We start from the raw sequence: 27,166 nt of genomic DNA on the forward strand, positions 1-27,166 counted from the left end.
GGACAGTCCTTGTCTGATGCCTGCACCCAACTAGAACAGAGCCCCTTTGTGGCTTCCTGGACAGGGGATATGTTTGACTTTTCCAGAACTAATTGATATTTATGGCTCTCCTCTCTTTTCTGGACTTCCCTACAGCTGGGCAGAGCCATGGGTCTCACAGTAGCCAAAGACCTGGAAAAGAAGCAATACTGGTTACTTCCAGGCTGGAGCACTTCTGGGCTGGTGCGAGATTCTCCAAGCTGACTCCTCCTATGCCGTGAACCCCGAAACCTCAAGGTGAGATGGAGATACCAGAAGACCGTGTAAGTCAGGGATGTTGTGTTTGACCTTGGATGGCCCTGGAAAGTTGCCTGTACCTGGGCAACTTTTGGAACAAGAGAGAAACTGTATTTCTTGTTTGTTTCAGGGATTTTGGGGTTTACCTATTGTGGCTTCCGAGCCCAGCCTGTTCTGATCGATACATGCAGACATCCAACGTGCTTGTCAAAGACTGTCTGCCCTGGCTGGATCTTTGTACAATTTGTGCTGTGGTTCAGTCCTCAAACTATTATCTTGCCTGTTGATCAGGAGAAGGTGCTTTGCACGGTGGGAGGAGGACCTTGTTAGCATCATGGCACAGCTGTTGATCACTGACCCGAGAGCCACTGTCCACCTCCTTCTTGTGACCAAAACTTGGTTTCTCTTGGGTGATTGTCTCCAGTCACTTTGCACCACTCTAACAAAGTACCATGGACAGGGTGGCTTATAGACGACAGAAACTTACGTCCCACAGTTCTGGAGACTGAAGCCCGAGACCCGGGAGCTGGCGTGGTTGAGCGAGAGCCCTCTCCCAGGCGGCCAACTGCTGAGTCTCACATGGTAAGACCAGAGAGAGGAAACAAACTCTCTTGTGACTGTCACACAGGCACTATAATGTCATTTATGAGGGCTCCACCGTCGTGACCTCATCTCATCCCCATTACCTCTCAAAGGACAAGAATGGGGGCGGAGAGGGTGTCAGCATATTATGGGCAGGGGTGGCGGCTGGGGGAACAAACATTCAGTCCATAACAGTAACGCACCTTTCACCACACAACCATGTTTCATCGAGCCACCATGCTGGTCCATGGCCTTGTGGCAACTCTAACCAATGAGATTTAAGATGGTGTCTCCTGGGTTGGGGGGATCTGGTTAAGATTCCCTTTTTCTTAGGGAATACATTTTGGGAATACTCTTCTTTATCCCCTTGGATTTGGTCGTGTCTTCTAACGATTCTTGGAATGGCGCAGTCATGTTGGGACCACAACAGGAGCCAAGCTATGGCTGAAATTGGCAGAGTGGAAAGAGAGACAGACCCATGTGATTGATGACATTGATGAGCCACTGAATTCACCAACCCAGAGCCTCCCAACCTTAAGAATTCATGGTAAGGGGGCGCCTGGGTGGCTCAGATGGTTAAGCGTCTGCCTTCGGCTCAGGTCATGATCCCAGGGTCCTGGGATCAAGTCCTGCATCGGGCTCTCTGCTCCTTGGGAGCCTGCTTCTCCCTCTGCCTCTCTCTCTCTGTCTCTCATGAATAAATAAATAAAATCTTAAAAAAAAAAAAAAAGAATTCATGGTAAGTGGGGAAATACATTTCCTTTACAGTTTAAGTCAGTTGAGACGTTCTTTCACAACTTTCTTCCTCGAAGATAATCGATGCTCTTTCCTTTTCTCTGCTCTCTGAATTTCTTTCTCCTCTTTTTTCTGGTAAGGCTTTCACACACACTCAAACAGGCATATTGGGCAGGGCATGGACTTTGAGGCTCTGCATTAAAATACCAGCCCCATCACCAGTGTTGAGCCACACTAGTTAATTGGTTTTGCTAACTCTTTTTTTTTTTTAAAGATATATTTATTTATTTATTTATTTGAGAGAGAGAATGAGAGACAGAGAGCACGAGAGGGAAGAGGGTCAGATGGAGAAGCAGACCCCCTGCTGAGCAGGGAGCCCGATGCGGGACTCGATCCCGGGACTCCAGGATCATGACCTGAGCTGAAGGCAGTCGCTCAACCAACTGAGCCACCCAGGCGCCCCGGTTTTGCTAACTCTTAACTTCTCCATTGTAAACTAGGAATGATAAAACCTTTAGAGAGATATAATAATAGTAAACTATTGTTTTTTTTCTTATTATAAATAACTAACAACACACTAAGGAATAAGCACCTTATCTGAGGCCCCGTCAACAGTAAGTGACAGATTGGGGTTTGAATCCAAGCTGTCTGACTTCAAAGCTCTTTATCCAACGTGAGCTCTAGCCCTTAGAGGTGACCCTACACTGCAAGACAGCACCCAACTTCTGTGGGTCTTTGCCCTTATGCTTCCATCATCCCCAGCGATAAGTTACATGAGGAAGGGGGTTCATGAAAAGCTGCAGGGTTGCCAGATAAAATGGGAAGAGAAGACTCAGGCCAGACTCTGCACAGGACTGACAGTTCTTCTTGGGAGCAGAGCTCACAGCCATGTCGGCAGGGAGGTGGGCGCACGCCCTGTCTGGGGCTTGCTGGTTATTTTGGTTTGAACTTTTAATTTTGGAATAAGTATAGATTCACAGAGAGTTGCAGAGAAATGTACAGGCTGGTCCTGTGCACCCTTCACCCAGTTTCTGCCAGAATTAGCACCTCACATAACTGACTACAGCACAATAGCCAAACCAGGCAGCCGGCTTGGGTACTGTCCACGGGGCTTCTTCAAGATTCACTGACCCGCCGTGCATTGTGTGTGTGTGTGTGTGTGCACGCACGTGTGTGCGTGAGTGCATGTGCAGGTGTGTCCCTATGCAATTTCCTCATAGGTGTGCATATGAGAGTCAGGATACAGACCTATTCTGTTGCAAGGATTCCTTCTCTCTACCTACCACCTCTGTCAACCCCTCATCTGTTCTCCATCTCTACGATTTTGTCATTTCAAGAACATTATATAAATGGAATCATACAGTATATAACCTTCTGAAATTGCCTTTTTGCACTCAGCATATTTTCCTTGAGATCCATCTGAACTGTTGTGTGTATCCATAGTTTGTTCCTTCATGTTGCTGAGTAGTATTCCCTGGCGTGAATGCATCACTTTGTTTCACCACCTACCTATTGAAGGATGTTTGGTTGTTTCCAGCGTTTGGCTATTACAAATAAAGCTTTGGTGAACACCCATGTACAGGCATTTTTTTGTGAAAGGAAGTTTTCATACAAACACCCAAGAGTTTGATCGTTGGGTCACCCAAGAGTTTGATCGTTGTGTCGGTTTGCAGGAAAATGCCAAAGGATTTTCCAGAGTGGTTGTTCGATTTTATATTCCCACCCTGCATATATTTTACTTAGTATCTTCTTTTTCACTTGTCATGTCTTGCTTTCTTCCTAAAACTTTTTTGTTTTGAAATAATCTCATGATTAATAGAATAGTACAGAGGATTCCCATATGCTTCACCAAGATTGACCAAATGGTAATTTCACTAAATTTGCTATAGCATTTCATACATCTATCATGTATCTATCTATTATCTATCTATCTATCTATCTATCTATCTATCATCATCATCTCTCTACTTTACTATCGTCTCCTTTCTGAACTGTTGGAAAGTAAGTTGCAAACATAATACCCTTTTACTTCTAAATAGTTCATATTTTAGTGAGTCTTTCCTAAGAATAAAGACCACTTACATAACCACCATCTAGTGGTCAAAATTAGGAAATTTAACAATTATTATCTAATACACAAATGTTTTTCAAATTTTCTCAATGCAATCTATAGCCACTGTTTTCCCATGGGATCCAGTCTCAGATAACACACTGCATTCACTTGTTATGTCTCTTGAGTCTCTCTGTTAATCCAGAACATTTCCTCGAACTTCTTTTTGTTTGTTTTTGTTTTTGGTCTTTCATGACCCTGACATTTATTTTTTTAAGACCATAAGCCTGTATTTTGTAGAATCCCTCACTCATTACTTGGTTTTGTTTGATGGTGCTTGACCCATGACATATTAGTCACCCCATCACTTCATAGCCAGAAGGAATGTCAAATTGGTAAAAAGATAGGATGTTTCAATGTGAGCATAGGAGACTGATTTTTTTCTGCAAGAGTGGGGAGAGGAAGATGAAACTAATGATGCCAAATGGTAGAAAGATGTATGAAATGCTATAGCAAATGTAGTGAAAATAACATTTGGTCAATCTTGGTGAAGCATATGGGAATCCTCTGTACTAGTCTATTAATCGTGAGATTATTTCAAAACAAAAAAGTTTTAGAAAGAAAGCAAGACACGACAAGTGAAAAAGAAGATACTAAGTAAAATATATGCAGGGTGGGAATATAAAATCGAATAGCCGCTCTGGAAAATCCTTTGCAGGAGATGAAACTAAGATGGAACTGGAGCCTTTTGCCTTCTGTTTTGGTTCTTTACTGAAGGCCTCACGTGAGGCTGCCATGCTGTTTTACAGACCTGGAAACCGAGGCTGAGAGGCTGGGTGGCGAGCCTGTGGCCCCACATTTATGATGGCAAAGTTATATCAGTCTGACCTCAAAGCAGATGAATGCTCTTGAAGCTGGTATGTTTGTATCTGGTTGAAATTGACCCATATATTAGGCACATAAGATGTAAATTGTAAATATCCACATAACACGTGATTAACATTGTGTGATTTGAGCCACATTTAACTAAGACATGTCAACATCCCTGGTTTTCATTTTAATAGGGAGGAGGTAGAGTGGAGTATGGCCAGTGTGGTCTTTTTTTCTTCTTTTTTTTCCTCCAGTGTGGTCAATTAAAAAAAGAGATGCCCAAATACATGATCAAATAGCATGGGGCTGTTGGGGCTTGATCAGTGGAAAGTGAGGGAGTCTCAGACTGTCGGTTCTGGAGTCTAGTTTATTTCATAGGATTCCTACAGCTCAGCTCCATTTGCTGTGCAATGCGGACCAAGTGCTTAGCCTCGGTTATGATGTGTCCAGGGACTGAACAGGAAACAAGAAACCCTCATGAGTGTACAGCCCAAAGTCCATACCACTAAGCAGAGATGGTTAGAAGGTGTACAACAGAAGAATGAGGACCTTCCCATGTGACTTTTTGAAGACAGGCCTGACAGCAAATATTCCAGCCTGTTATCCCTTGAGGATGCTGCTACTTGAAAACCTTGCCTGCCTGCCTGCCTTCCTTCCTTCCTTCCTTCCTTCCTTCCTTCCTTCCTTCCTTCCTTCCTTCCGTTCATTTGTTAAATGTGGTCACCATAGGCAAACAGGTCTGCGAATGGCCAAGCCAAATCTAGGGAAGTCTCGAGGCTGTGTTAGTAGTGGACACAGGGTCATGTTGTCCCTTACTCTACCCTCTCTGGTCCCTGCACCAGGACCCACGGGGGATGACATAGGAAGGTGTAGAGGATCCTTCATCTCCTCCATCTTCTCTCAGCAATTCCTTCCCCTGACTCCTCTCTTCCAGGTTTCTCTCGAACTAATGGAGAAATCACGAGTCCAGGGTCCTGATTGTGATCCTGTGAAGCTCAAAATCTAGTTCTCATTTGGCACAGGACACTTTTTAGTTTACGAAGTGCTTTTAACTGCATGATCTGCTTTAACGAGTTATCGATGAGGATAAGGAAAAGTGATAAGAAGTGCAATAAATATGATAAGAGACAGAAGATGAGCGTGGGAAGTGCCCCAGATGCGATGTTCCCACTGAACCGGGGGTGATAAGTGAAAGAGGAGGTGTGTAGATGAGCAGGCCCCTGAGGGCGGTGCAGCCGGGGCGAGGGCAGGACAATGCTTGACAGACAGAGTTGTTGACCCACAGGCTCTGGTTCCTAAGACGCCTGCCCACTGCGGACCCCACTGACACAGAGCTGGGAACTGGAACTTCTCTGAGACAGGTCCTCTGTAAGCCGACAGAAGCCTCCCTCTGAGGGCCTTCATGTGGCCAGGAGCGCTGGACACTTTGTGATACATGAGTCTCTAGGGAATTGGAAGCCTGTCCCCCCGGGGGGTTTATCTTCAAGGACTTCATTTAAAATCAAGCTTTGCAAAAGATAAGAGTTGGGAAACTGACAAGGCCCCAGCTTGCGTCTCTCTGGCCTGACCTTTTCTATTCCTTATGAATCTGATCCATGTTCCATTACCTTCGGATAAGCTGTTCCTGCTTGTCTGGGAGGGGATGCCAGTTAGCGAGCTGCCCTGGATTACACCTGCATTTTCACCGGCCTTCCAGGTCATTCTCCGAAGAAAAATGAGAACGGGGAAGATTCTCTGGCAGAGCTGTGGGGAAGATTATTTTGAGCAAGGACTTTGGGGGGTCTTTACAGACACTAAGAACGAGGCTGCTGAGCCCAATCACGTCTGGCCAAGCACGTCCTTACTGTTTCAAGGATATAGCTCGGGAAGGGCAGCTTTGTGGCCCAGCCCAGAGGCTGGCTTCGTGGAGGAGGGGTCAGGCCGAAGTGACAGCGGGAGGGGACTCCTTCCCACTTGTCCTCCGGGAGGCATGTGAGTGAGTGAGAACACGGGTGCAGGGCGCGGCACCCGGGGTCTGGAGGATGGCTGGTGACCTGCGGGGAACAAGGACCCAGCAGGCTGCTGCCCGTCATAGAACCGAAGGGCCCCCATCGTTCGGTCAGGACCTGGGCCAATAGCCTGCTGGCCATGCGTCCTGGGGCCTGACTGTCTCCTGTCAGTTGAAGTCTCCCATGGTGTTTAGGGGATGATCCTGGTCTGTGTTGGGGGCAGGTGGGGGTGAGGACCGGATGGACAGGTGGGAGAGTCCAGAGTTAAGCGCTGGCTGTGCCTCTGTCAGGTCTTGTGGCCTTGGAAACTCCTTCTGTTCCCCGGTGAAATGAAGGGTTTCAAGGTCATCTCCAGCCTGAACACACAGTGGTTTTTCCAGGGAGGGTTCTTAACCTGATGTTAAGAACAGGCTGCAGGGGGTCTGTGAAGGCCTTGTATGGACATTCATACACGCATCTCTTTCTGAATAGAGGCCACAGCTTCCTTAAATCTGCAAAGGGCACAGTGACAATGACACAGAGCATGCTTTCTAGGCCAAGTACTATATTCCTTCTAGGTGCATAACTCACATCCAGGCCTCGCGTCAGCGTTCCGGCACACAGAGAGGGTAAGTGATTTGCACTAGGTCACACAGCGGGCATGGGGGCGACGATTATGCTACATTGTGGGTAGGGAATGACCCTCCCCAAGGTGATCCGACAAAACCCCTCTCCCAAGAGAGAAGTGTGTCTCCTTGTCATCTTTCTAGGCATGTGTACATATATATGTAGATGTAAGATGTGTGGCTTTTTAGATATAAATGAAACGTTGTGCATGCATGCTTCAACTTTAAGATCTTTCCACGTCCACACACACAGATTCATGCTCTCCTTGTAACAGGTGCAGAGCATGCACATATGTATATACTGTACTTTGTTTAATTGTTCTCTTCTTTTTTTTTTTAAAGATTTTATTTATTCATTTGAGACACAGAGATACAGAGAGAGAGAGAGAGAGAGAGCACGAGCAGGGGGAGGGGCAGAGGGAGAGGGGGAAGCAGGCTCCCCGCTGAGCCAGGAGCCCGACATGGGGCTCCATCCCAGTACCCTGGGATCATGACCTGAACCGAAGGCGGACGCTTAACGACTGAGCCACCCAGGCGCCCCTCAATTTGTTTCTTTTTTTAAATTTTTTTATTGTTATGTTAATCCCCATACATTACATCATTAAATTTAGATGTAGTGTTCCATGAGTCATTGTTTGTGCATAACACCCAGTGCTCCATGCAGAACGTGCCCTCCTTAATACCCATCACCAGGCCAACCCAACCTCCCACCCCCCTCCCCTCTAGAACCCTCAGTCCATTTTTCAGAGTCCATCGTCTCTCATGGTTTGTCTTAATTGTTTTCTTCTTTGTAAGCATGTAGATTGTTTCCAGACTTTTGGTCTTATGAATTATGTCACCTTATATGTACATCTTTATGCACACGTGCAATTCTTTCGATGGGATAAAATCAAATTGTGGACCCACTTAAGTCGGGGGCAATCCAGCCCGGTTGTCCTGACAAAGGCTCTAGGAGCTTATAGTCTCACTGCAAACTTCTGAGAGGGCCTGCTTTTATAACTCAAAAAATACATGTTTAAGGACACTTTGGTACTTTGTATCAAAATTTTACAATCCCACCAAAGCAATCAAACAAGTGTACAAATATACAGGCATAAAGGTGATCTTTACAGGGATGGTAAAGAGCTAGAAACTGACGGAACGCCCAGCAAAAGGTACCTGGTTAAAAATTCCTGGATCCTGGGCGCCTGGGTGGCTCAGTTGGTTAAGCGACTGCCTTCGGTTCAGGTCATGATCCCGGAGTCCCGGGATCGAGTCCCACGTCAGGCTCCCTGCTCAGCAGGGAGTCTGCTTCTCCCTCTGACCCTCCTCCCTCTCATGCTCTCTGTCTCTCATTCTCTCTCTCGCAAATAAATAAAATCTTAAAAAAAAAAAAAATTAAAAAAAAAAATTCCTGGATCCTCCATCCTGTGTGTGAGGGAGGATGCTGGGAGAGCCCCAGTATTGGGAGGATGTGTTTAAAGCCCATCTAGCTCATCCTCGAAGGTGTGCTCAGCTTCACAGAATCTCAGAGCCTGGATCTCTCCCTGCACCTGCCCAGAGCCCCCTATGCTAAGATGACAATCCCATCTGGATCTTACACCAGCCATCTGGAGGCCCTGGTTGGGCTGGGGCTCAGGGAGATGAAGTCTCATGGGGGTTCAATCTAGCTCTGGGAACTGTGGATCCCCACAGTGTAGGAATGAGCTGAGCATCAGACCCACCTGCACTAGGAGAACCACCTGTCCTATTTCGATGCCCTTCCTTGGGCTTTGCTGCAGCAACATGGCAGGGGAATGGTGAAAGGAGTCTGCAAGCCCCAAATCCCCGGGAGAAAGGCGGTGCAGCTTCCAGAAGCCTCCCAACACCATGGCTCACGTCTTCCTCAAACATTACTGTAAACTGCAAATAGTTTGGGGCAGGTGCAAATTACTTTTATAATTAAAAAAAATTTAAAAAGAGAAGTAGGGGTGCCTGGGTGGCTCAGTCGTTAAGCGTCTGACTTCGGCTCAGGTCAGGATCCCAGGGTCCCAGGATGGAGCCCCGCATCAGGCTTCCTGCTCAGTGGGAAGCCTGCTTCTCCCTCTCCCACTTCCCTCTCTCGCTGTGTCTCTCTCTGTCAAATAAATAAATAAAATCTTAAAAAAAAAAATAAAAAGGGAAGTAGGAAAAAAATGTAGTAGGCATGGAAAGAAAGCCCTGATTCTAAGAATAAAATAAATGAAAAACAAGCAAACAAACAAAAACCCTCACATAGTCTGTGAGGTTCTAACTTAAAATATTTGGGGAGGAGAGAGGGTGTTAGGAACGTATATAATTTGTCTTTATTTCCCGTTCATTGCAAGGCCTAAGGGAGTGAATAGGAGTGGACCAGTGCTCGCAGGTGCCTGGCTTCCCCTGTCCCGAAGAGTAAAGAGAAGGCCAGTCCCACCATGCAGTCTGAGAAAGGCACCAGCGGGGCAAGATGGGTATAGATTGGTCGGTTTGTCTTGAAGAAATAAAAAGGCAGCCCTGGATCCTGGGAAGATGGTGATGTGAATGTGTTCTCCTGCCTTCCTTGTCCTCTTGATGCCTTTTTGGACTAACACTCCTACCCCAAAGGTCGTCTGAAGCATCGAGTTCTCCTGAGACTTGCAAAGGAGGGGGTGGACATGTGGCTTCCTTCCCCAAGCTTCTAGGTGGGCCAGAGGCAGTGGGCCAGAAGCCAAGGGGAAGGCTTGCCTCTCCTCTAGGTGTGAGGCAAAGTCCAAGCTGGCCACCCTGTCCTTCCCTGAAGAAGGTGGACCGTCCGCTGCCCGGAGTGGGGAGGGCCCTGGAAGGGTCCCCCCATTTTGCCAACCATTGGGGAGCCTGAGGGATCTGCACCAGTGGACTGACTTGCTCCAGGCCTTCACAGCTAGGACAGCGGTCCCTGGTCCTCATGCTCGGGGTGCTCTTTCCATCCCCTCCGCAGATGGCCACAGTTTGCCAGCCCATTTCCAGCAAACCTACAAATACAGAAACCTGGGAGAACGACAGACCGCAGAGGAAAGAAAATCATAACAGCCACTTGCCAGCAGACCCCCTTCTAGTTCACGTTCCAGGACACAGCTGAAAGGAGTCTGCATGGAGTCAGAGAAGCCTCAGCATGGTTGAAGATTGGTCCCAGTGCCAGGCGCTTTGAGTGAGGGGCACCGGAAGGCTGGGACCCTGGGTTCCGGGGATGCGAACAGCATCCCGATCTCACTCTGAAAAGAGGGAAGAAAGTGTAATATGGACAGAAAATTCCAATGAGAGAAGTTGGGGCCACGAAGGTGATGAGTTTGGGAGAAGCACAGTAAGCAGAAAAAGTAAGCAGTCTAAGAAGCCAGGCAGGAAACAGGAAGGAAAAACGCCCCGAGAAGTGGCCAGAAAACATTGTCAGGTTCGGGAACTCAGGGGAGAGGGTGGAGAAAGGGGACGGCGTCTGCTCAGTGGTCCTAGGCTAAAAGTGGGAGTCTGTCTTGCATGTAGTTCCAACATTCTTCAAGAAGCAGGAGAAGTCAGGGCCACGGAGATTTTGGAACCAGCGCATCAGCCAGTCTTGATGCATTGGTAAGTAGCTGACAAGTGACGTGATGTGCCCCAGGCATCATGGCCAGGGAGGGACGGAGGGGACACGAACCTTTCTTCTGAATTCTCTGAGTTTCCTTCCACCTCGGTGTTCCTTGCTCAGCTCTGGGCATTAAGGAGCCTGTAGTCCATGCTGTGCACTGTCCCGCATCCTGACTCTGAATGCCGCATCCTGTTCCTCCTCTTATCCGTGCAATACACCTGGTTCTATACGGGCGAGCTCACAAATTTTATTCATAGTCTTTGCCTCTTAAAAGACTGGCTTTCTGTGCAGGGAAGATAAAGGTAGGCCAGTGGATTTACCAAGGACTGCTGCTATGCCAAGCACGTTCCACCTGTTTCTTCTCATTCTCATGGATGTCCTGCCAGGCAGGGTCTTTTTATCATCCCTTTGCAGGTGAAAGTGTTATGGGATTTTTTTCCTTTAGTGCCCGCGGTTTTTGGTCACGGCGCTTCGAAGAACAAAGAGACCAGAACAAAGAGTGGTGGGCAGCAAAGCAAAGTTTATTGAGCTATAGCACAAGGCTCTTGGAGAGGGAGGGGACCCGAGAGGGTTGCCATTTTGGTGTTCAAATCTAGGGGGTTTTATAAGCTCTTTCAAGGAACTATCTTGAGCACCCTGAGTGTGGGCCCCTGTGGACTGGCCGCTAAGGTGGGCCCCAATCAGGGCTTTGATCATGCACCTGTCTACCTCTCGGGTTATTGTTCCCGTGTTGCTGGTCTTTTGGGCTGCCATCTGGAGACGAACTGCCTCACCTTGTGATAGTGACCAATGTTTTACGGTTCATTGTTTTGTTTCAGGATGTTTTGCAAAAGTCATTCCTGCAGAGGCTGCTGGACAGGATGCTGTCGTGGTCTTGTCGAAGCTGCAAAACAGGACGCTAGGGCGGTTTTGTCTGAGCTGTCCCAGCTCCCTGATTTCTTGTTGGGGACCCTGGCCCTGACTCCCCAAGTGTCCAAATAACTCCTAACAAAAGCAGCAGCGCAGGCAGGACCCAGAGTCGCTCAGTTCAGAAGCAGGGACAGAACTGAGTCCCCGAGGCCAGGCTCACCCTCCCCTCCAAACAGCGGACTTCTTGACTCCTCACTTTGTGCCAGGTCTGGCTTCTCCCGGGTCCAGTGGGACTTGGATGCTTGGTCCTTACACCCCATGAAATGTGGTGACGCCGTGTGTGACCTTGGGCCAACCTGCTTCTCCGCTTCCACATGCTTAGGGCTCCGGCGGGGTCAGCGGCTCTAACACTGTTTTATCATGTAGTGGAATACACAATTGGAAGCCTGATTGAAGAAATAAAGTTCTGTAAACACGGAACCCTGACATATAACAATCTAAGGCAGGGCTCGTTCACTTACTTTTAACAAAGATTTGCTGATCCTCTGTTAGGTGCTAGGCATATTTCTAGACACAGCACACGAGATATAAGACCTCAGGCCTCCTGAAAAGCTTAGTCCCAGTGGACGGACACAGACCACCAGAGTGTGATGATTTCCTATAGCTGACCCACACGAGGACAAAGAGAGACCCCGGGATGGAAGATGTCTCAGGGGAGGGACCTTAGTGCAGTGTGGGGGGGGGAGGGTGTCTCTGAGAAGATAACAGTTCAGTGGGGCCCCAAATGGTGAGGAAGGGTCTTCGCTGAGGGGACCCCCACACGCGTGCAAGTGGGCAGCCCACAGCCGGGGTGCTGAGTTCAGGGGAGGAACGCTGGAGTCCGGGAGCACAATCCCAGACAGCCGGCTGCGCCCTTGCCTCCCGCTGCAAGGAGAGCCCACTGCGTGTCCCTAGGACCAGCCTGGTTGACAGGAGCCAGGAGTCCGGCCCTGTGTCCACCCTCACCTTGGGGAAGAACAAAGCCCCCCTCCCTGCTGGGGCTGCCGGCGTGGGCAGGTGCAAACATCGCTTTTGGGCAAGAGCCACAAAAAGTGAGATACTCCCAAAATAGGGAAATCATCTATCGGCTTTTAGTCCAAATACCTACCGAGGTGGAAGCCGGACACAGAAAAGCCCATGGGGTAGGCCGCAGCCTGGATCAGATGGGCCACCGCGGGCCACGCCAGATGTCCTGCTGTGGAGTGGAGCTGAAGGGCGCTGGGTGCTGGGTGAGCTGCCCAGAGAGGTGGAACTCAAGTCACTCAACAATACTGTGTGTGTGTCCAACTTGGAAATGTTTTGCCAAAACAACTGCAAGAGAATAAACAAAGGGGAGGAAAAAAAGAAAAGATAAACTTTTTTTTAAAGATTTTATTTATTTAGGGCGCCTGGGTGGCTCAGTCGGTTAAGCGTCTGCCTTCGGCTCAGGTCATAATCTCAGGGTCCTGGGATCGAGCCCTGCATTGGGCTCCCTGCTCAGTGGGAAGCCTGCTTCTCCCTCTCCCACTCCCCCTGCTTGTGTTCCCTCTCTCGCTGTGTCTCTCTCTGTCAAATAGTAAATAAAATCTTAAAAAAAAAAAAAAGATTTTATTTATTTATCTGAGAGGGAGAATGAGAGACAGAGAGCATGAGAGGGAGGAGGATCAGAGGGAGAAGCAGACTCCCCACTGAGCAGGGAGCCCAATGCGGGACTCGATCCCGGGACTCCAGAATCATGACCTGAGCCGAAGGCAGTCGCTTAACCAACTGAGCCACCCAGGCGCCTGAAAAGATAAACTCTCTTAATAATCCAATTATTATGAGAACCCAATCTCTTCCCTAAAAGCATTGCTTTAGAACCAGGGCGCGTGCCAACGTTGCCCAGTGACTGGGCGAGAGGCGTTCGGCGCAGGTGCGGTGGCAAGGCCGCGGGAACGTGGTTGGAAGAGACTTAGGGAAGAGGCTGGGGATTACCGGGAAGCAGTGGTTGGACTTCCCCCCGCCCTTCCCTTTCAAAGCGTTGCCTGAGCACCACTTACACGCTTGCCCATGCCCTCATTCCGCCTTCAAGCAACAAGCACAGGCCATTACCCTGCTTGCTAGTGCAGGGCAGGGCTGAGATTTGCTTTTCGGCAGGGAGTCCAAACCCACTGTGCTGGGAAGAAGACCAACGTTTGGGCGGGCCAGCTCTTGGCAGCCTGAGAAGGTGTGTCTGCGGCTCCCTGCTCTCCTCCATCTCTCTCTCTCTTTTTTTTTTTAAGATTTTATTTATTTATTTGACAGAGAGAGAGAGACAGCGAGAGAGGGAACACAAGCAGGGGGAGTGGGAGAGGGAGAAGCAGGCCTCCCGTAGAGCAGAGAGCCCGATGTGGGGCTCAATCCCAGGACCCTGGGATCATGACCTGAGCTGAAGGGAGACACTTAACGACTGAGACATCCAGGCGCCCCTCCATCTCTTTAAAGACCCTTCTTTCTTTCCACTCCTCTTCCCAGAAGAGGCCGGACCCAAGAAGGAGGGTTGTCTCCCCATGTGCCAAGGAAGGGCTCCCTTGCTTTCCTTCAGGTCCAAAGGGGAAACGAGCCCTTCAGTACAAATTGCGTGAGCTGATACATGATCCCCAGGAGCACGTATGAATGAGCATCTGTGTGTGTATCCACGTGTGTATCTACTGATCTATTTATGGCCATGTCTAAGGGGGTGGTTAGGACAACTAGTGAGAGTACCCACCCCAGTGATTGACAGAAGCCAGGGAAGAGCCACATCCATTTCAAAGAACATCAATCAACTCTGCCCACCAGGCAGTTTCAAGGAAGGAGACTGGGGGCTGGGAACGTGGCCCTGTGTGGGAAGAGGGTCACATGGGTCCAAATCTGCCCACCCTAGGTTGGTTGCCAGCTCTGGAGACCTGGAGCGCCAGGCAGCTGTACTTCCCCTCCTCGGAAGCCATATTATTCACAGCTGAATTCCGAACCGGCTCCTAAGAGCTGCTCAGGGTGACTTGGCCCAGAAGAGGATGAGCTTCCATGTGTCTCCCAGGCTGGAGGGAAAGACAGGGGTCAGGCAGGAAGGTATCACCCAATTGCTATCACCCAATGCTTCCTACGTGGAGCTTTTAGGGGCTCATAGAGTTGCAAAGCTATTGGTCATTATTCCCCTTTGTGGACTTCCCTCCTCCTTCCCCCGCCCAGAGAGGGAGGTGCCTTGGACTTGGGGTGATAGATGCCCTTGGGGAGGCGGTGCCTAGGCAGACGGAGTTGGCTCCCAGTCTGGGGCTAGGTGCTATTCACTGTGAACAACCGTGAGTGGAGAGAGAAGGGAAAGGTCTCAGGCAAACGACCTAACTGAGGCCATCTTGTGTCCTGTGAGGTTGTTAACATTTCTAACTGATGCATTTGTACAACTTGTGGTCCCTGGATACCCTTTGGAGGGGGAAACAGCTTTTATCCAAATACCTCCAACTACTACAGAGAAATCGACAGCTTGCTTTTTTACAACACCAGATGAGATTTGGGTTTTCTTTTCATAGCATCGGTTTTGTTTTGCTGGGCTGGTCTGGTAAATCCAGATAGTCAGTTTGACTTTTTTGAAGATAAAATCCTACAATAATGATTGTCAGATTTTCTGATTGTCATTGATTACGTGCTGATTTATCTAGTCTGTAGTCCTTGCCTTTTTTTTTTTTTTCCAATTAAAAAAGAAACCTGAATGATTTGGGATTAGGTAATTTCTCACTTTCAATTGCTAGTGTTGGTCTCTGCTATGGAGGTCTCTGTATGCAACGGGGGATAATCTGTGCAGAAAATTTACATCATACACTCAGTGCAAGAAATAATTGTGTCACTTAGAAGTGCTGTATCACTTAAGAGAAGAATGTGAGCTCCCTCTTCTGTTCTCATTTCTCCATTTATTTTTTATTTTTTGTGTTTTCAAATAGGGGTTGACCTAATGAGCAAAGCTGGCCAAGTCTGTAAAGAAGCTCAGAGACTCCTGGAGGCGACCAGAATTGGAAAGGGCTCTCTCCTCTGACGAAGTGCCAGGTCATGCTGAGGACTCCTTTGGCCAAATGGCATTCTGCCTTGTTCTTTTTTTTTCTTTATCATCTTCCCTCCAAAAGGAGACGTAGGAGATGGTCTCAAGAAGTGCTAATTGTCTTATAAAGTGTAGCTGTTTAAGGAAAAGATAAGGAAGGGCTCCCTGCTTGCCTTCCTCCCCCTCTTCTTCCTTCCCTCCCTCTCTTCTTCTGTCTTTCTTTCCTCCATGCATAGCTCTAGGGAGCAGCTCTAGGTCCCCCACCCCCATTGGCTCACAGGTGCTGAGGATGCTCATGGACCAGTGCGGGGGACAGGCATGAAAACAAATCAGCATGATGGAGTGTTATGGGATCTCTGAGAGAGGACTGTTGGGGCGGGGGTTCAGCTCGTAGAGTGGTCCATCCTTGGGTGGTGGGTATGGGAGGGATAGGAAAATTGGGAAAGGTTGGGGGAGCCCCGGATCATTTCACCTCCCAGATGTAAGATGCTTGAATTATGCAGGGCCAGCCCTTTGGCCAGCGCTGGGACTGGGGGGGGGGGGCGGGGGGGGGCAGGCGAGGGGAGGTGTTACATTAAAAATGGCCTATCTGGGGCGCCTGGGTGGCTCAGTCGTTAAGCGTCTGCCTTCGGCTCAGGTCATGATCCCAGGGTCCTGGGATCGAGCCCCACATTGGGCTCCCTGCTCCGCGGGAAACCTGCTTCTCCTTCCCACTCCCCCTGCTTGTGTTCCCTCTCGCACTCTCTGTCAAATAAATAAAATCTTTAAAAAAAAATAAATAAAATAAAAATGGCCTATCAAAATCTATGCCAGCTTTTAGAATGTGAAATTGTCCTTGCTGTTCTCCTTGACCGGCCCATGAAGTTGTCAGTCCTGGGGTGGTCAGTGGGGTCCAGGATGCTTTGCTATTGTGTGTCCTGGGTTGCCTCTACTGATTAAATCGGGGTTCACATCTGTTCCCTCCTGACTTCTCTGTCAGGCTTAGTATGACTGATGACCTTCTGGAAGCTTCTTCCACCTTTAAGTCTTCTCAGGGGCTGTTCCGTCTTCCTCCACCTGGTCCTTGGATGCTCATCAGGGCTGCCCTTGGCCCTTTCCTTAGCCAAGAGGTGGTGGTGTGCCTCACCTTGTCCTTGAGCTGCCCTGCCCTGCCTTGGCTCTAATTCTGCCCTCCCCAGGGCCTTCCCTTTCTCTCCTCTTGGCTTCTTTAATAAACAGGGTTAGTCTTTCATGCCTTTTTAAAAAAAGATTTATTTATTTGTGAGAGAGAGAGTGTGGAAGGGAGGGGCAAAAGGAGAGGGCGGGAGAAACTCAAGCCAATTCTGCGTTGAGCACAGAGCCCGAGAAGGAGCTCACAAGCTGACATCACGACCTGAGCTGAAACCAAGAGTCCGATGCTTAACCAACTGCACCACTCAGGTGCCTCCCCCCCTTTTTTTCACCAAAGAAATGCAATGTGTCTAGTTTACAGAATTGGTACAGCTGAATATTCTTCCAGTCATGGTACAGGCAATGTAGCGCCTAATGATTTTGTTAGTTTTGGAACATTTTTCAACTGAAGCTTTAAAAGGAAAGTAGCTCCAAGCCCACACAGCGAGGTCCCCTGTACCTGTGTTCTTCCTGCCTCAAGGCATCTGGAGAGCCCCGGCCGGCCCCGAGGGGCTGCGTTCCTGCTGCCCCTTTTACCGCCCAGCGAGGGCGGGGGACGAGGACTGGCACCCTCGCTGTGGGGGCACTCAGGATGCGAGGTCTTCTTGCAGGAAAAGTGTGGGGTAGTCAGACTCCTTGAATTCCCCCATCCCTTTTTTTCTTGTTTTTGTTTTAGGACCTTGTTGCAGGGAGAGAGGGATCCCTAGAGAATATTGGCTAATAATTGGGACTAGCTCATGGTCCCCGATGAATGTCGAAGCTGTGAAGAGAAGGAAGCAATCAACTGTCAATTGTTCCTGATTACTTGCTGAACATTGTCAGCTAAGTCCTGAGGTGAAATGATATGTGCACAGTTCCATAAAATAACATAAGGCAGAAAGAGAAGTAATTATGGACCACAGGAAATATAAGTAGGGAACTAATTATTTACTGTTATTGAAGCAGCTAGACCCATGCAGTGTGTGTGTGTGTGTGCGTGTGTGCATGCATGCACAAAGGCGGGGGACGGGGGGAGGAGGGACCCACCCAGGAGGCAGGACTTCCTGGCGGATAAATCAGAAAGGAGTGTTGGCTCAAAGCTGCATCTCGTTGGGAATTGCCCTCGAAGGGAACCACCTTGAACAAGGAGATGCTTCCTCTCCAGGATAGAACACCTAACAATTGGCTACTGTGGAGAGTCCAAAGCCCAGGTGATTCCCTGGGGCAGATCTGGGTCCTCCCTGCCCAACTAGATGGTCAATGGGCAAATACTGTGGCCACAGCTGAGAAGGGCAGGGTGGTCAGGGGCACAGACCTCGGGGACAAGTGTCTTGTCACTCCACCAGGTGAACCATATAAAGCATCAGCAGTGACAGCTCAGGGTGAGGGAATGTTAGAATGGGTGGAGGAGGCGGGGTGCCTGGGTGGCTTAGTCCTTACGCCTCTGCCTTCGGCTCAGGTCATGATCCCAGGGTCCTGGGATCGAGCCCCGCATCGGGCTCCCTGCTCCGCGGGGAGCCTGCTTCTCCCTCTCCCACTCCCCCTGCTTGTGTTCCCTCTCTCGCTGTGTCTCTCTCTGTCAAATAAATAAAATCTTTAAAAAAAAGAATGGGTGGAGGAGGAAGGAGAAGATGTGTTTGTTATCAGCTGTGTCCCGAGGTCATTTGCAGTGTTGGCGACTGCAGCCTGGTCCACTCCTCCTTTTCTTAAAGTTCCCCCAGGACTGATCAGAATCCCAGAGGAAGTGAATCCACAGCAGGAGGGGCTGATCGCGATGGACACCTGGATCCCCTCCTCGGGACCCTGATACTTATTCCCCCAGTTGCTGGGTGTGTTGGCCAAAACTGTCCTTATCACATGGACGCTTTGCTTTGAGGAGTCTGCAAGCCTTTTGAAGGTAGGATCTACATCTTTTGCATCCTCTGGAGCACCATTTCGCAAAATGTACGTGTGGTTCATGATCATAGACAGTGCACAGGTGACCATTGTTACTATTCATCATTATTGCTTTTAAATTTCAGGCCTTGTGTAAATTATCCAGGACTTCACAATGTGCTTTGGACAGGTAAAAAGCATTTTAGAAAATGAGTTGATGGCCAATCGGAACATGAAAAGATGCTCAACATTATTCATCGTTAGGGAAATGAAAATCAAGATCACAGTGAGATACTACTCCACACCCACGAAAAATGGCTAGTCTTAAAAAAGCAAAACAAAATGAAACCCAGGCAGCAACTAGTGCTGGTGAGGAGGTGGAGAAACTGGAACCGTTGTGCAACGTGGGTGGGAATGCAAAATGGTGAAGCCACTGTGAAAACAGGGTGGTGGTTCTTCACAAAATCAGAGGATTGCCATGTGATCCTGCAATTCTGCTTGTGAGGAGCTACACAAAAGAACTGAAAGCAGGGGCGTGAACAGGTACACCAATGTTCACAGCACATTATTCAGTTGCTAAGAGGGGGAAACAACCCAAATGTCCATGGATGGATGAGTGATAACATACATACCATGGAATATTGTTCCACCTTAAAACGGGAATGAAGTTCTGACCCATGCCCCTACATGGATGAGCCTGGAAGACATTATGCTAAGCAAAATATGCCAGTCATATGTATGGCTCCACTTATGGGAGGTGTCTGGAATAGTCAAATTCAAGGACACAAAAAGTAGATTCAACTCCCAGGGGCTGGGGGTGGGGAGGGGAATGGGGAGTTACTCTTTAATGGGTAAACTTTCAATTTGGGAAGATGAAAAAGTTCTGGAGAGGGATGGTGGGGACGGTTGCCCAGCAATGTGGACGTACCGAAAGCCACCGGACTTTGTAGTTAAAAATGGTTGCAATGCTAACTTTTATGTTGTGTGTATTTTACCACAATAAAAAAATGAGTTGATATTAAAAAAATTAAGTATGACTATTGTGGCCAAACTGAGGTGACGTGTGAATGCCCAGGTTTGGAAAACAGTGGCCCAGCCTCACTTGCAGAGCGGTTTCAGGTTATTTGCATGCAAATGAGAAGCCTTTTTCAATATTCTGAAGTTGCCTTTTCCTTTTATGAATTTCCATTTCTGGGCAAAAACCACTCTGGTAAACAGGCAAGTAGAAAGGGAAGAATTGTGCCATTTGTTGAGAATTTTTGTACTAGTGCTCTATTTTAGTTTATGTTATTCTAACAACACTGTGGTGTAGGGACTCACCCCGGTTTGCAGGTTGGGAAACTCGGTCCCCACCCCCGCAACTAAGTGGCTAGACCAGTCTTCCTTCCACACTGGGCAGCCCACCCCCATGCTCTGAGCTCTTCAGGATGCACCTTTGGAACTTTGCATCTGCAGGGCATTAATTTGGAGAAACAAGAATTGGGGACCAAGTGGTACCTAAATGATGGAAGCAAATGTCCTTCACAGCAGAGAACACACATAAAAGCCAGAAACAACACCGGGTCTGTGCTCTTGGCTCTTCTAGTTACTTAAGTTTTGAGCCTGATGTAGTCCTGGCTTTCCCCATGAAAACAGATGCAACCCACCCTCACCATGGGAAACACCAAGTACAGAGGGGAAAAACCCACCACTGCAAGCACTTGTCACAGCACCGCCCAGAAATAACCAAAGTTCACACTTTGGTCAATAGATTTCCCATTTTTACTGGGCACACTCACATATACAATGCAGTTTTAAAATACATAGTTTTATCACCTGGTTTACAACGAAATATATTGTGAACATTTTCTCTTTTGCAAGTTAAAATTCTTGCAAGGTATGGAGAAAACATAATTTATTAAGCTCTCTTGTTGGAGAAATTAGTTATAATTTTTTTCCCGGGAAGACTTCATCTCCTTTACAATGCCTTGAGAAAAAAGGGGGCGTCCTTGTCTTCTACAGCTTTCTATAGAGGATAGAAATTGGCCTTTTGGGAACCCTCCTACACTGTTGGTGAAAATACAAGCTGGTGCAGCCACTCTGGAAAACAGTATGGAGGTTCCTCAAAAAGTTGAAAATAGAGCTACCCTACGACCCAGCAATTGCACTACTGGGTATTTATCCCAAAGATACAAATGTAGGGATCCGAAGGGGTACGTACACCCTGATGTTCATAGCAGCAATGTCCACAGTAGCCAAACTATGGAAAGAGCCCAGATGTCCATCGACAGATGAATGGATAAAGAAGATGTGAGATACATACACACACACACACACACACACACAGGACTATTATGCAGCCATCAAAAAATGAACTCTTGCCATTTGCAGCAATGTGGACATAACTAGAGGGTATTATGCTAAGCGAAATAAGTCAATCAGAGAAAGACAATTATCATATGATCTCACTGATATGTGGAATTTGAGAAACAAGATGAAACCAGAGAGGGAGACAAACCGTAGACTCTTTTTTTTTTTAAAGATTTTATTTATTTATTAATTTGAGAGAGAGAGAATGAGAGAGAGAGAACACATGAGAGAGGGGAGGGTCAGAGGACGAAGCAGACTCCCCGCCGAGCAGGGAGCCCGATGCGGGACTCGATCCAGGGACTCCAGGATCATGACCTGAGCCGAAGGCAGTCGCCTAACCAACTGAGCCACCCAGGCGCCCCCAAACCGTAGACTCTTAATCATAGGAAACAAACTGAAGGTTGCTGGCCGGGGGGGGGGTGGAAGGATGGGGTAACCAGGTGATGGACATTGGGGGGTATGTGTTGTAATGAGCACTGGGTATTGTATAAGACTGATGAGTCACAGACCTGTACCCCTGAAGCAAATAATACATTATATGTTAACTAATTGAATTTAAATAAAAAAAATAAGAAACTTGCCTTTCAACTTAGCTTTTTAACTTGCTTCTTGGGCCCGTCTAATCATCAACCAAGTAATTCATTTTATTTTTCCCAATATCTCTCCCATTTGCTTCCTCTTTTCTACCCAGTCTCCCTGGTACACACACACATACACACACTTCTAATACTTCAGCATATCTGCCCTCTGCACTCTTGTCTGCTTCTTTTATAGACTGTTCCTTTCCTTTCTTTTTAAAGATGAGGCCTTGGGGCACCTGGGTGGCTTAGATGGTTGAGCTTCTGCCTTCAGGTCAGGTCATGATCTCCAGGTCCTGGGATCGAGCCCCACATCGGGCTCCTGGCTGGCTCAGTGGGGAGCCTGCTTCTCCCTCTGCCTCTCCCCCTGCTTGTGTGCTCTCTGTCTCTCTCTCAAATGAATACATAAAAAAAAAAACTTTAAAAAAATAAAAATGAGGTCTTAATTGATTTTGGTCAACTCTACTCAAAGCCTCAGTTCCACATTAGGAGTAGCTTTTAATAATCTGAAGATAGAATTCAATTGTTAAAGGAAAATAGTAAGAAACCCTTGGTAGAGATACGTGTTATCAAGAAATGTAGATCTTGGTCACAGAGTAGATATGGCTGACTTTTTTTTTTTAAAGATTTTATATATTTATTTGAGAGAAAGGGCAAGAGAGAGCATGAGCGGTGGGCAGAGGCAGATGGAGGGAAAAGCAGGCTCCCCGCGGAGCAGGGAGCCCGATGTGGGACTCGATCCCAGGACCCTGGGATCAGGACCTGAGCTGAAGGCAGAAGCTGAACCCACTGAGCCACCCAGCAGCCCCTATGGCTGACTTTTTATTTATTTATTTTCTTTTTTTTTTAAGATTTTTATTTATTTATTTATTTGAGAGAGAATGAGAGAGAGAGAGAGTATGAGGGGGGGGAAGGTCAGAGGGAGAAGCAGACTCCCCGCTGAGCAGGGAGCCCCATGCAGGACTCGATCCCAGGACTCCAGGATCATGACCTGAGCTGAAGGCAGTTTCCCAAACAACTGAGCCACCCAGGTGCCCTGGCTGACTTTTTAAAGAAGTTTTTTGGAGAGGGCAGGGCAAAGGAAAGTAGTTGGTACCTGAAGAAAATGTTAAGGACCGTGATAAAAATCCATTCACTGTTTCAAGGCAACTAACAAATATCATCTCTCACTTAGGACACTGGAACGACAGCCTTTACGGGTTATGAAACTCACATGACAAATATTGCATATGCAAATGTCCATTAACAGTAACTTTGTAGAGCGAGGCAGACGCCAGCTAGTGAAAAAGTGGTGCCGGAAGACAGTGTTAATTCAGGAGTCCTGGAGACCAGGAAGTGCTCATCCATCACGTGGCCATCTGAAAGGTAGGGACCCTTGGTCATTAAAGGAAATCCCTCCAGCAGTTTATCCTGCCCACATGGCACATCTGTACCAGCCAAAAATCAGTTGGGACTCAACATTTGATGAGTAGAGCATGCTTATGGGACCAAGAGTACCGATCACATGGAATTCAGGCTCCCCTGAAAAAAAAACTCTTTCAGCAAAAGTCGCCACAGGCCTACCGTTAACTTGGGTTTTCCCCTGGACACGTGCTCTCACACCTGGAAACTTACCCCAGCCGGTGACACCTTCAAAGGCAGGGGTGCCGCAGAACTTGGTTAGGCATCGACGAGAAGGAGACAACACATTTTGGGCCCCAAGTTCCAGGAAGAAAATACGGTCTCCACCCCTCCAGTCATCCCGTTCACACTTACCAAACACCTATCCTGGGCCTGACACAGCCAGGATGCAAGTGGAAAAGCCACAGTCCCCGTCTGGGTCCGGGCTCCCCGCTTGTACTCAAGTGAAGCATCTTGACCATGTGCAATTTCTAACATCTCCAGGGTCAGAACTCTGAGAGGCCTCTGAACTTGGGGGGACCGAGAAATCTGGCTCAGGGCGGGGCGGGGTGAGAACCCTCTCCTTTGGATCCCTGTCCTTCTTGCTACTGTTTTCCTCAAATCAATAAAAATCTGCAAGGTGACAGGGTTGAGACCATTCACCAAGGGGTCCACCAGGGGGGGCCCTTGAGTATCCATGAGGAAGTTCCTGAGGAACAAGAAGGGGGTGGGGGGTCAAGCCTCTGGTGGAATTTAAGGGCAGGAGTTGGGAGTTGTCTGCCTGGAGCTTGTCTGGGTCTCCCTGTCCAAAGGAAAGGAACCCCCAAGAGCACCTCTTGGTGTTTAAGAGACCAAACTTTTCGTTTGTTTTCCTTAGTAGAAGGTTACACACTATAACATGTCAAATAGCCTTGACATCACTCTCCAGCTGGAAGGTGACATTTCTGAGGCACGAGATATGAGGGACGCCAGCGTGACCACCCCATCTGGAGCCCTTGATGCTTTTAATAAGCAGCCCTTTGGCTGCCAGGATCTAGCAAGCCGTGGGGTGAGAGGAGAGACCCCTCCCCCCTCACCAAGTGGCCACAGACAACTAAGGAACTTGAAAGGACAGAAGAGGGGACTATGGCTTACCACAGCCCGGTAGGAATGTCTGCCGAAAGCAGTGAAGCTGGCCGCGCCAGCATTTACAAATGGAACATCCCTTGGGCAGCCAGGTGTCATGGGGCACGGACTCACAGTTCCTGGGCGAGAAGGAACAGAGAAGGCGATGCATACGGATTTTAACTCCCGCCTCTTTTCCTCTCCGCCCACCCCGCCCCCCTTTAATGGCTTACTCTTTGCGGGAGTCATGCTCACAGTTGCGGCCATAGAAGGAGGGGGGGCAGGCACAGAAGGACCCCAGCATGCAGGTTCCCCCGTTCAGACAGCAAGTTCTGTTTAACTCCTTACCTGAAATGTAAGAAGAGGTGGCTGAGAGGGTGGGGGGGACTGAAAAGCTAAGCTCCTGGGAGCAAAGGTTAATACAGGGCTAAGGGCTTGGGTTCCCCAGTGCTCGGAGATGGCTAAATCTTGTGAACCGCACGGAACAGCACGCTTGCTTTTTAGTGTGGCTCTGCTACCTGAGCCTCCGAGCAGAGAAAGCTTTTACGTCCTCAGTCAGGCCGGGGGTGGTTCCCAGAGCCCCGGGAATCAGGAGGGAAACTGAGTGCATCCCGGGGAGGTCAAGTACACACTGCCGTTCTAGGCTCCAGAGCCAAGTCCATCCATCCGCCCAGCTCCAGAATCAGCTTGCCACCCAGGAGAAAGAGCGTCAGGAAGAGAGGAAACAGGAAGGACCAGGACACAGTAGATCTAAGGCAGGTGGGTCTTACTATCCTGGATTCCTAAGGACGGCACAAACTGGGAAGACCGGTGACGGATTGCAGGCTCCTCCCGGGACCGAACGCTGTCATCTTTTAAGGGCGGCTCTCTCCTGGCAAGTTCACGGTGGCCCAAGCCTTAATGACAAAAATCAACCAGTGGGCTCAGGATTTCAGGCCCCGTGACAATTGCTGCTGATCAAAATAACAAAAAGTCTCTCACCAGCAACCAATTCCAGTTCAAACGCTTTGGAAATGGCCATGATCAGAATCACACTGGGAAGACGAAATCAGACACCCATTAGCAAAACAAGGCAAATAAAACCTTTTGCGTTAACAGAGTTTAACACCTGGGGCTTCCCAGCACAAGGAGAAGACCACAGCCCGCTAGGGAGAAATTGTAGAGTCCTACCTTTCTTTCTCTTCAAATGGCTAACTCATGTAACAACATCAAGAAAAACGATGAGAATAAAAATCACCTAAAAGCCAATTCTTTTCAATATGTATCATGACTTCTTAGGCTCTGTCCTCCTAGAGCCATAATTTTAAGTAGGCGTAAATCTTTTAGCTTCGATTTCACAGAACGCATATTCTCCTGCTCTTAGATTTCATATAAGAATTTAAAATGACTGCATGACATTCTCTGGAATCAGTGAATCACATTTTACAAACGATTTCATTTAAACCGGCCATCTGAAAGATTTTCAGCAACAAATCCCGCCTATAACTCTTCACGGTTTTGCAAATACTGGATCTATGCCTTGAAACTTCTCAGGAGCAGATTTTAATCTGGTTGTTGATACCGATTTTAATCTGGTTGTTGATACCGATCTTTTCTTACCCAAGAGAGGAAAACGCTAGTCATCTATCTCCCAGGCTGCGCCATTAACCCGATTGAAAATGTTAAAAACCAACGGCAAAGCTGGACGGACTCTGTAAGTGTGAAGTTCTGGGTCTTTAGGAAAAAACAGCATCCCTGAAGTTCACATTCAAGATGGGTTCATACCTGCAAGAGAAGCGCTCCATCTTTCTGCGGTCCATAGCTCCTAACAGGTTAGGGGGAAAAAAAGGTCAGCATGGCTTTCATTCATGGTCGTTGCTAAAACACCCAAAGGAAAACATGAATTTCCTGAAGTGAAAATGGGAATTTAGAAAGAAGAGTGTCCCCGATGAGAAATATGCTTTCCCCAGAAGGTCTTAGGAAGAGCAGGAGCCAGGATGTCTGGGAGACTGGGGGCTCATCACCCAGCTGGGTCCTAAGGAATGCTTTGACCTTAGCCGGGGAGCCAGCCCGGCCCCGGCCTCTCCTTTCTCAACAACCACGCCAGCGGCGGGGAGGGCCTGCAGGAGGGCGGGGGTGGGGGGAGGCGGAGACCTACGCCCATCACCCTGCAGAGCCTCTCCTGGGCTGAGGTGAGGGCGGTGAAGCCCTGGGACAAAGTGGGATGGAAAAGGCGGGGTCTTGTTAAACTGGTTAACTAGCCCTAATATCTCTATCATTAGTTGCCTCTTAAAAAAAAAAAATCAGATTTACTCTGAGAAAAAAAAAAAGCAAATCAATTGTTCTGTTCAGTTGGTGATTCCAGATTGGAGGAGCGGTGGAAAGTGATTGCTTTTTTTTTTTTTAAGGATTTTATTGATTTATTTGCAAGAGGGAGTGAGAGAGAGAGAGAGAGAGAGAGCGCGCGCACGCACGAGTGGGGGGCAGGGGCGGAGGGAGAGGGAAGAGCAGACTTTCCATCGAGCAGGGAGCAGGGAGCCGGACTGGGGGCTCGATCCCAGGACCCTGGGATGATGACCTGAGCCAAAGGCAGACGCTTTACCGTCTGAGCCATCCAGGCGCCCCAAAAGTGATTGCTTTAATTAGGAAACCCTCAACACCACCGAAAAGTCTCATCTCAAGGAGTTTGATATTTTGTTGCCAAGTTTTACTTGAATTTCATCTTTGTTTTTCCCAAAAAAAAGGCGTGTTGAGTCTGGTGCTTGGCCCTGAGTGTCCTGGGGTGGCTGAGTTGGGTGTCTCCACCAGTGGGAGGACAAAGACTAGGAAGCTCTCAGAGGGGAAGTTCAGGGTCGCCAGGGGGCCCTGGGGGCTCCTGACCCCCCTGTGAGTGAGTGAGTGTAAATTCCAGGTGGGCCCGAATTGCAAGGGGAGTCTCCGCCTGACTCCCCAAGACACCGGAATTAACCCCCTATTCCGGGTCCTGTGTTACCCCTACGAGTGGTTATTTGGTGGTTCCTGGAAGCCCCCTGAGGCTGCCGCTGGAGAGGTGCGTCCCTGAGTCGGAGTCCCCACCTAACATGTTGGTGCTCCAGATGATGTAATTCGTCCCAAGTCATGAGTAGTTCAGATATCATTTAATTCTATTTTCTAAAGGAAAAGCCTGTCGTTTACCCACTGCTGCGGGGCATACAGGTGTGAGGCTTTTCTGTGCTAT

At 48.4% G+C, this 27,166-nt stretch overlaps 1 protein-coding gene across 1 annotated transcript; it reads right to left on the reverse strand.

The window, feature by feature from the left end:
- Window positions 1-22,609: 22,609 nt before the first annotated feature.
- Window positions 22,610-25,769, reverse strand: CRIPTO (cripto, EGF-CFC family member). The gene is made up of 6 exons (XM_045902208.2): window positions 25,735-25,769; window positions 24,952-25,004; window positions 24,741-24,866; window positions 24,204-24,318; window positions 24,001-24,110; window positions 22,610-22,844 (listed from the first exon to the last, which is right to left on the reverse strand). The coding sequence occupies exons 1-6, from the start codon at window positions 25,767-25,769 to the stop codon at window positions 22,729-22,731; spliced, it is 555 nt and encodes a 184-aa protein (XP_045758164.1). The 3' UTR covers window positions 22,610-22,728.
- Window positions 25,770-27,166: the final 1,397 nt, after the last annotated feature.

This window comes from Mirounga angustirostris, unplaced genomic scaffold (genome assembly GCF_029215605.1).
Source record: "Mirounga angustirostris isolate CCGP_5_RB_7025 unplaced genomic scaffold, mMirAng1.0.hap1 SCAF_1, whole genome shotgun sequence".
Taxonomy (NCBI): Eukaryota; Metazoa; Chordata; class Mammalia; order Carnivora; family Phocidae; genus Mirounga; species Mirounga angustirostris.

Excerpts from the sequence above, each read along its gene's own strand:
- CRIPTO (XM_045902208.2), bottom strand. The coding sequence starts at position 25,769 with ATGGACCGCAGAAAGATGGAGCGCTTCTCTTGCAG. Across the intron at positions 24,111-24,203 it reads GAGCATGACTCCCGCAAAGA|GAACTGTGAGTCCGTGCCCC; the intron begins GTAAGCCATTAA and ends CTTCTCGCCCAG. Across the intron at positions 22,845-24,000 it reads GACATTCCTACCGGGCTGTG|ATGGCCACGTGATGGATGAG; the intron begins GTAAGCCATAGT and ends CCTACCTTTCAG.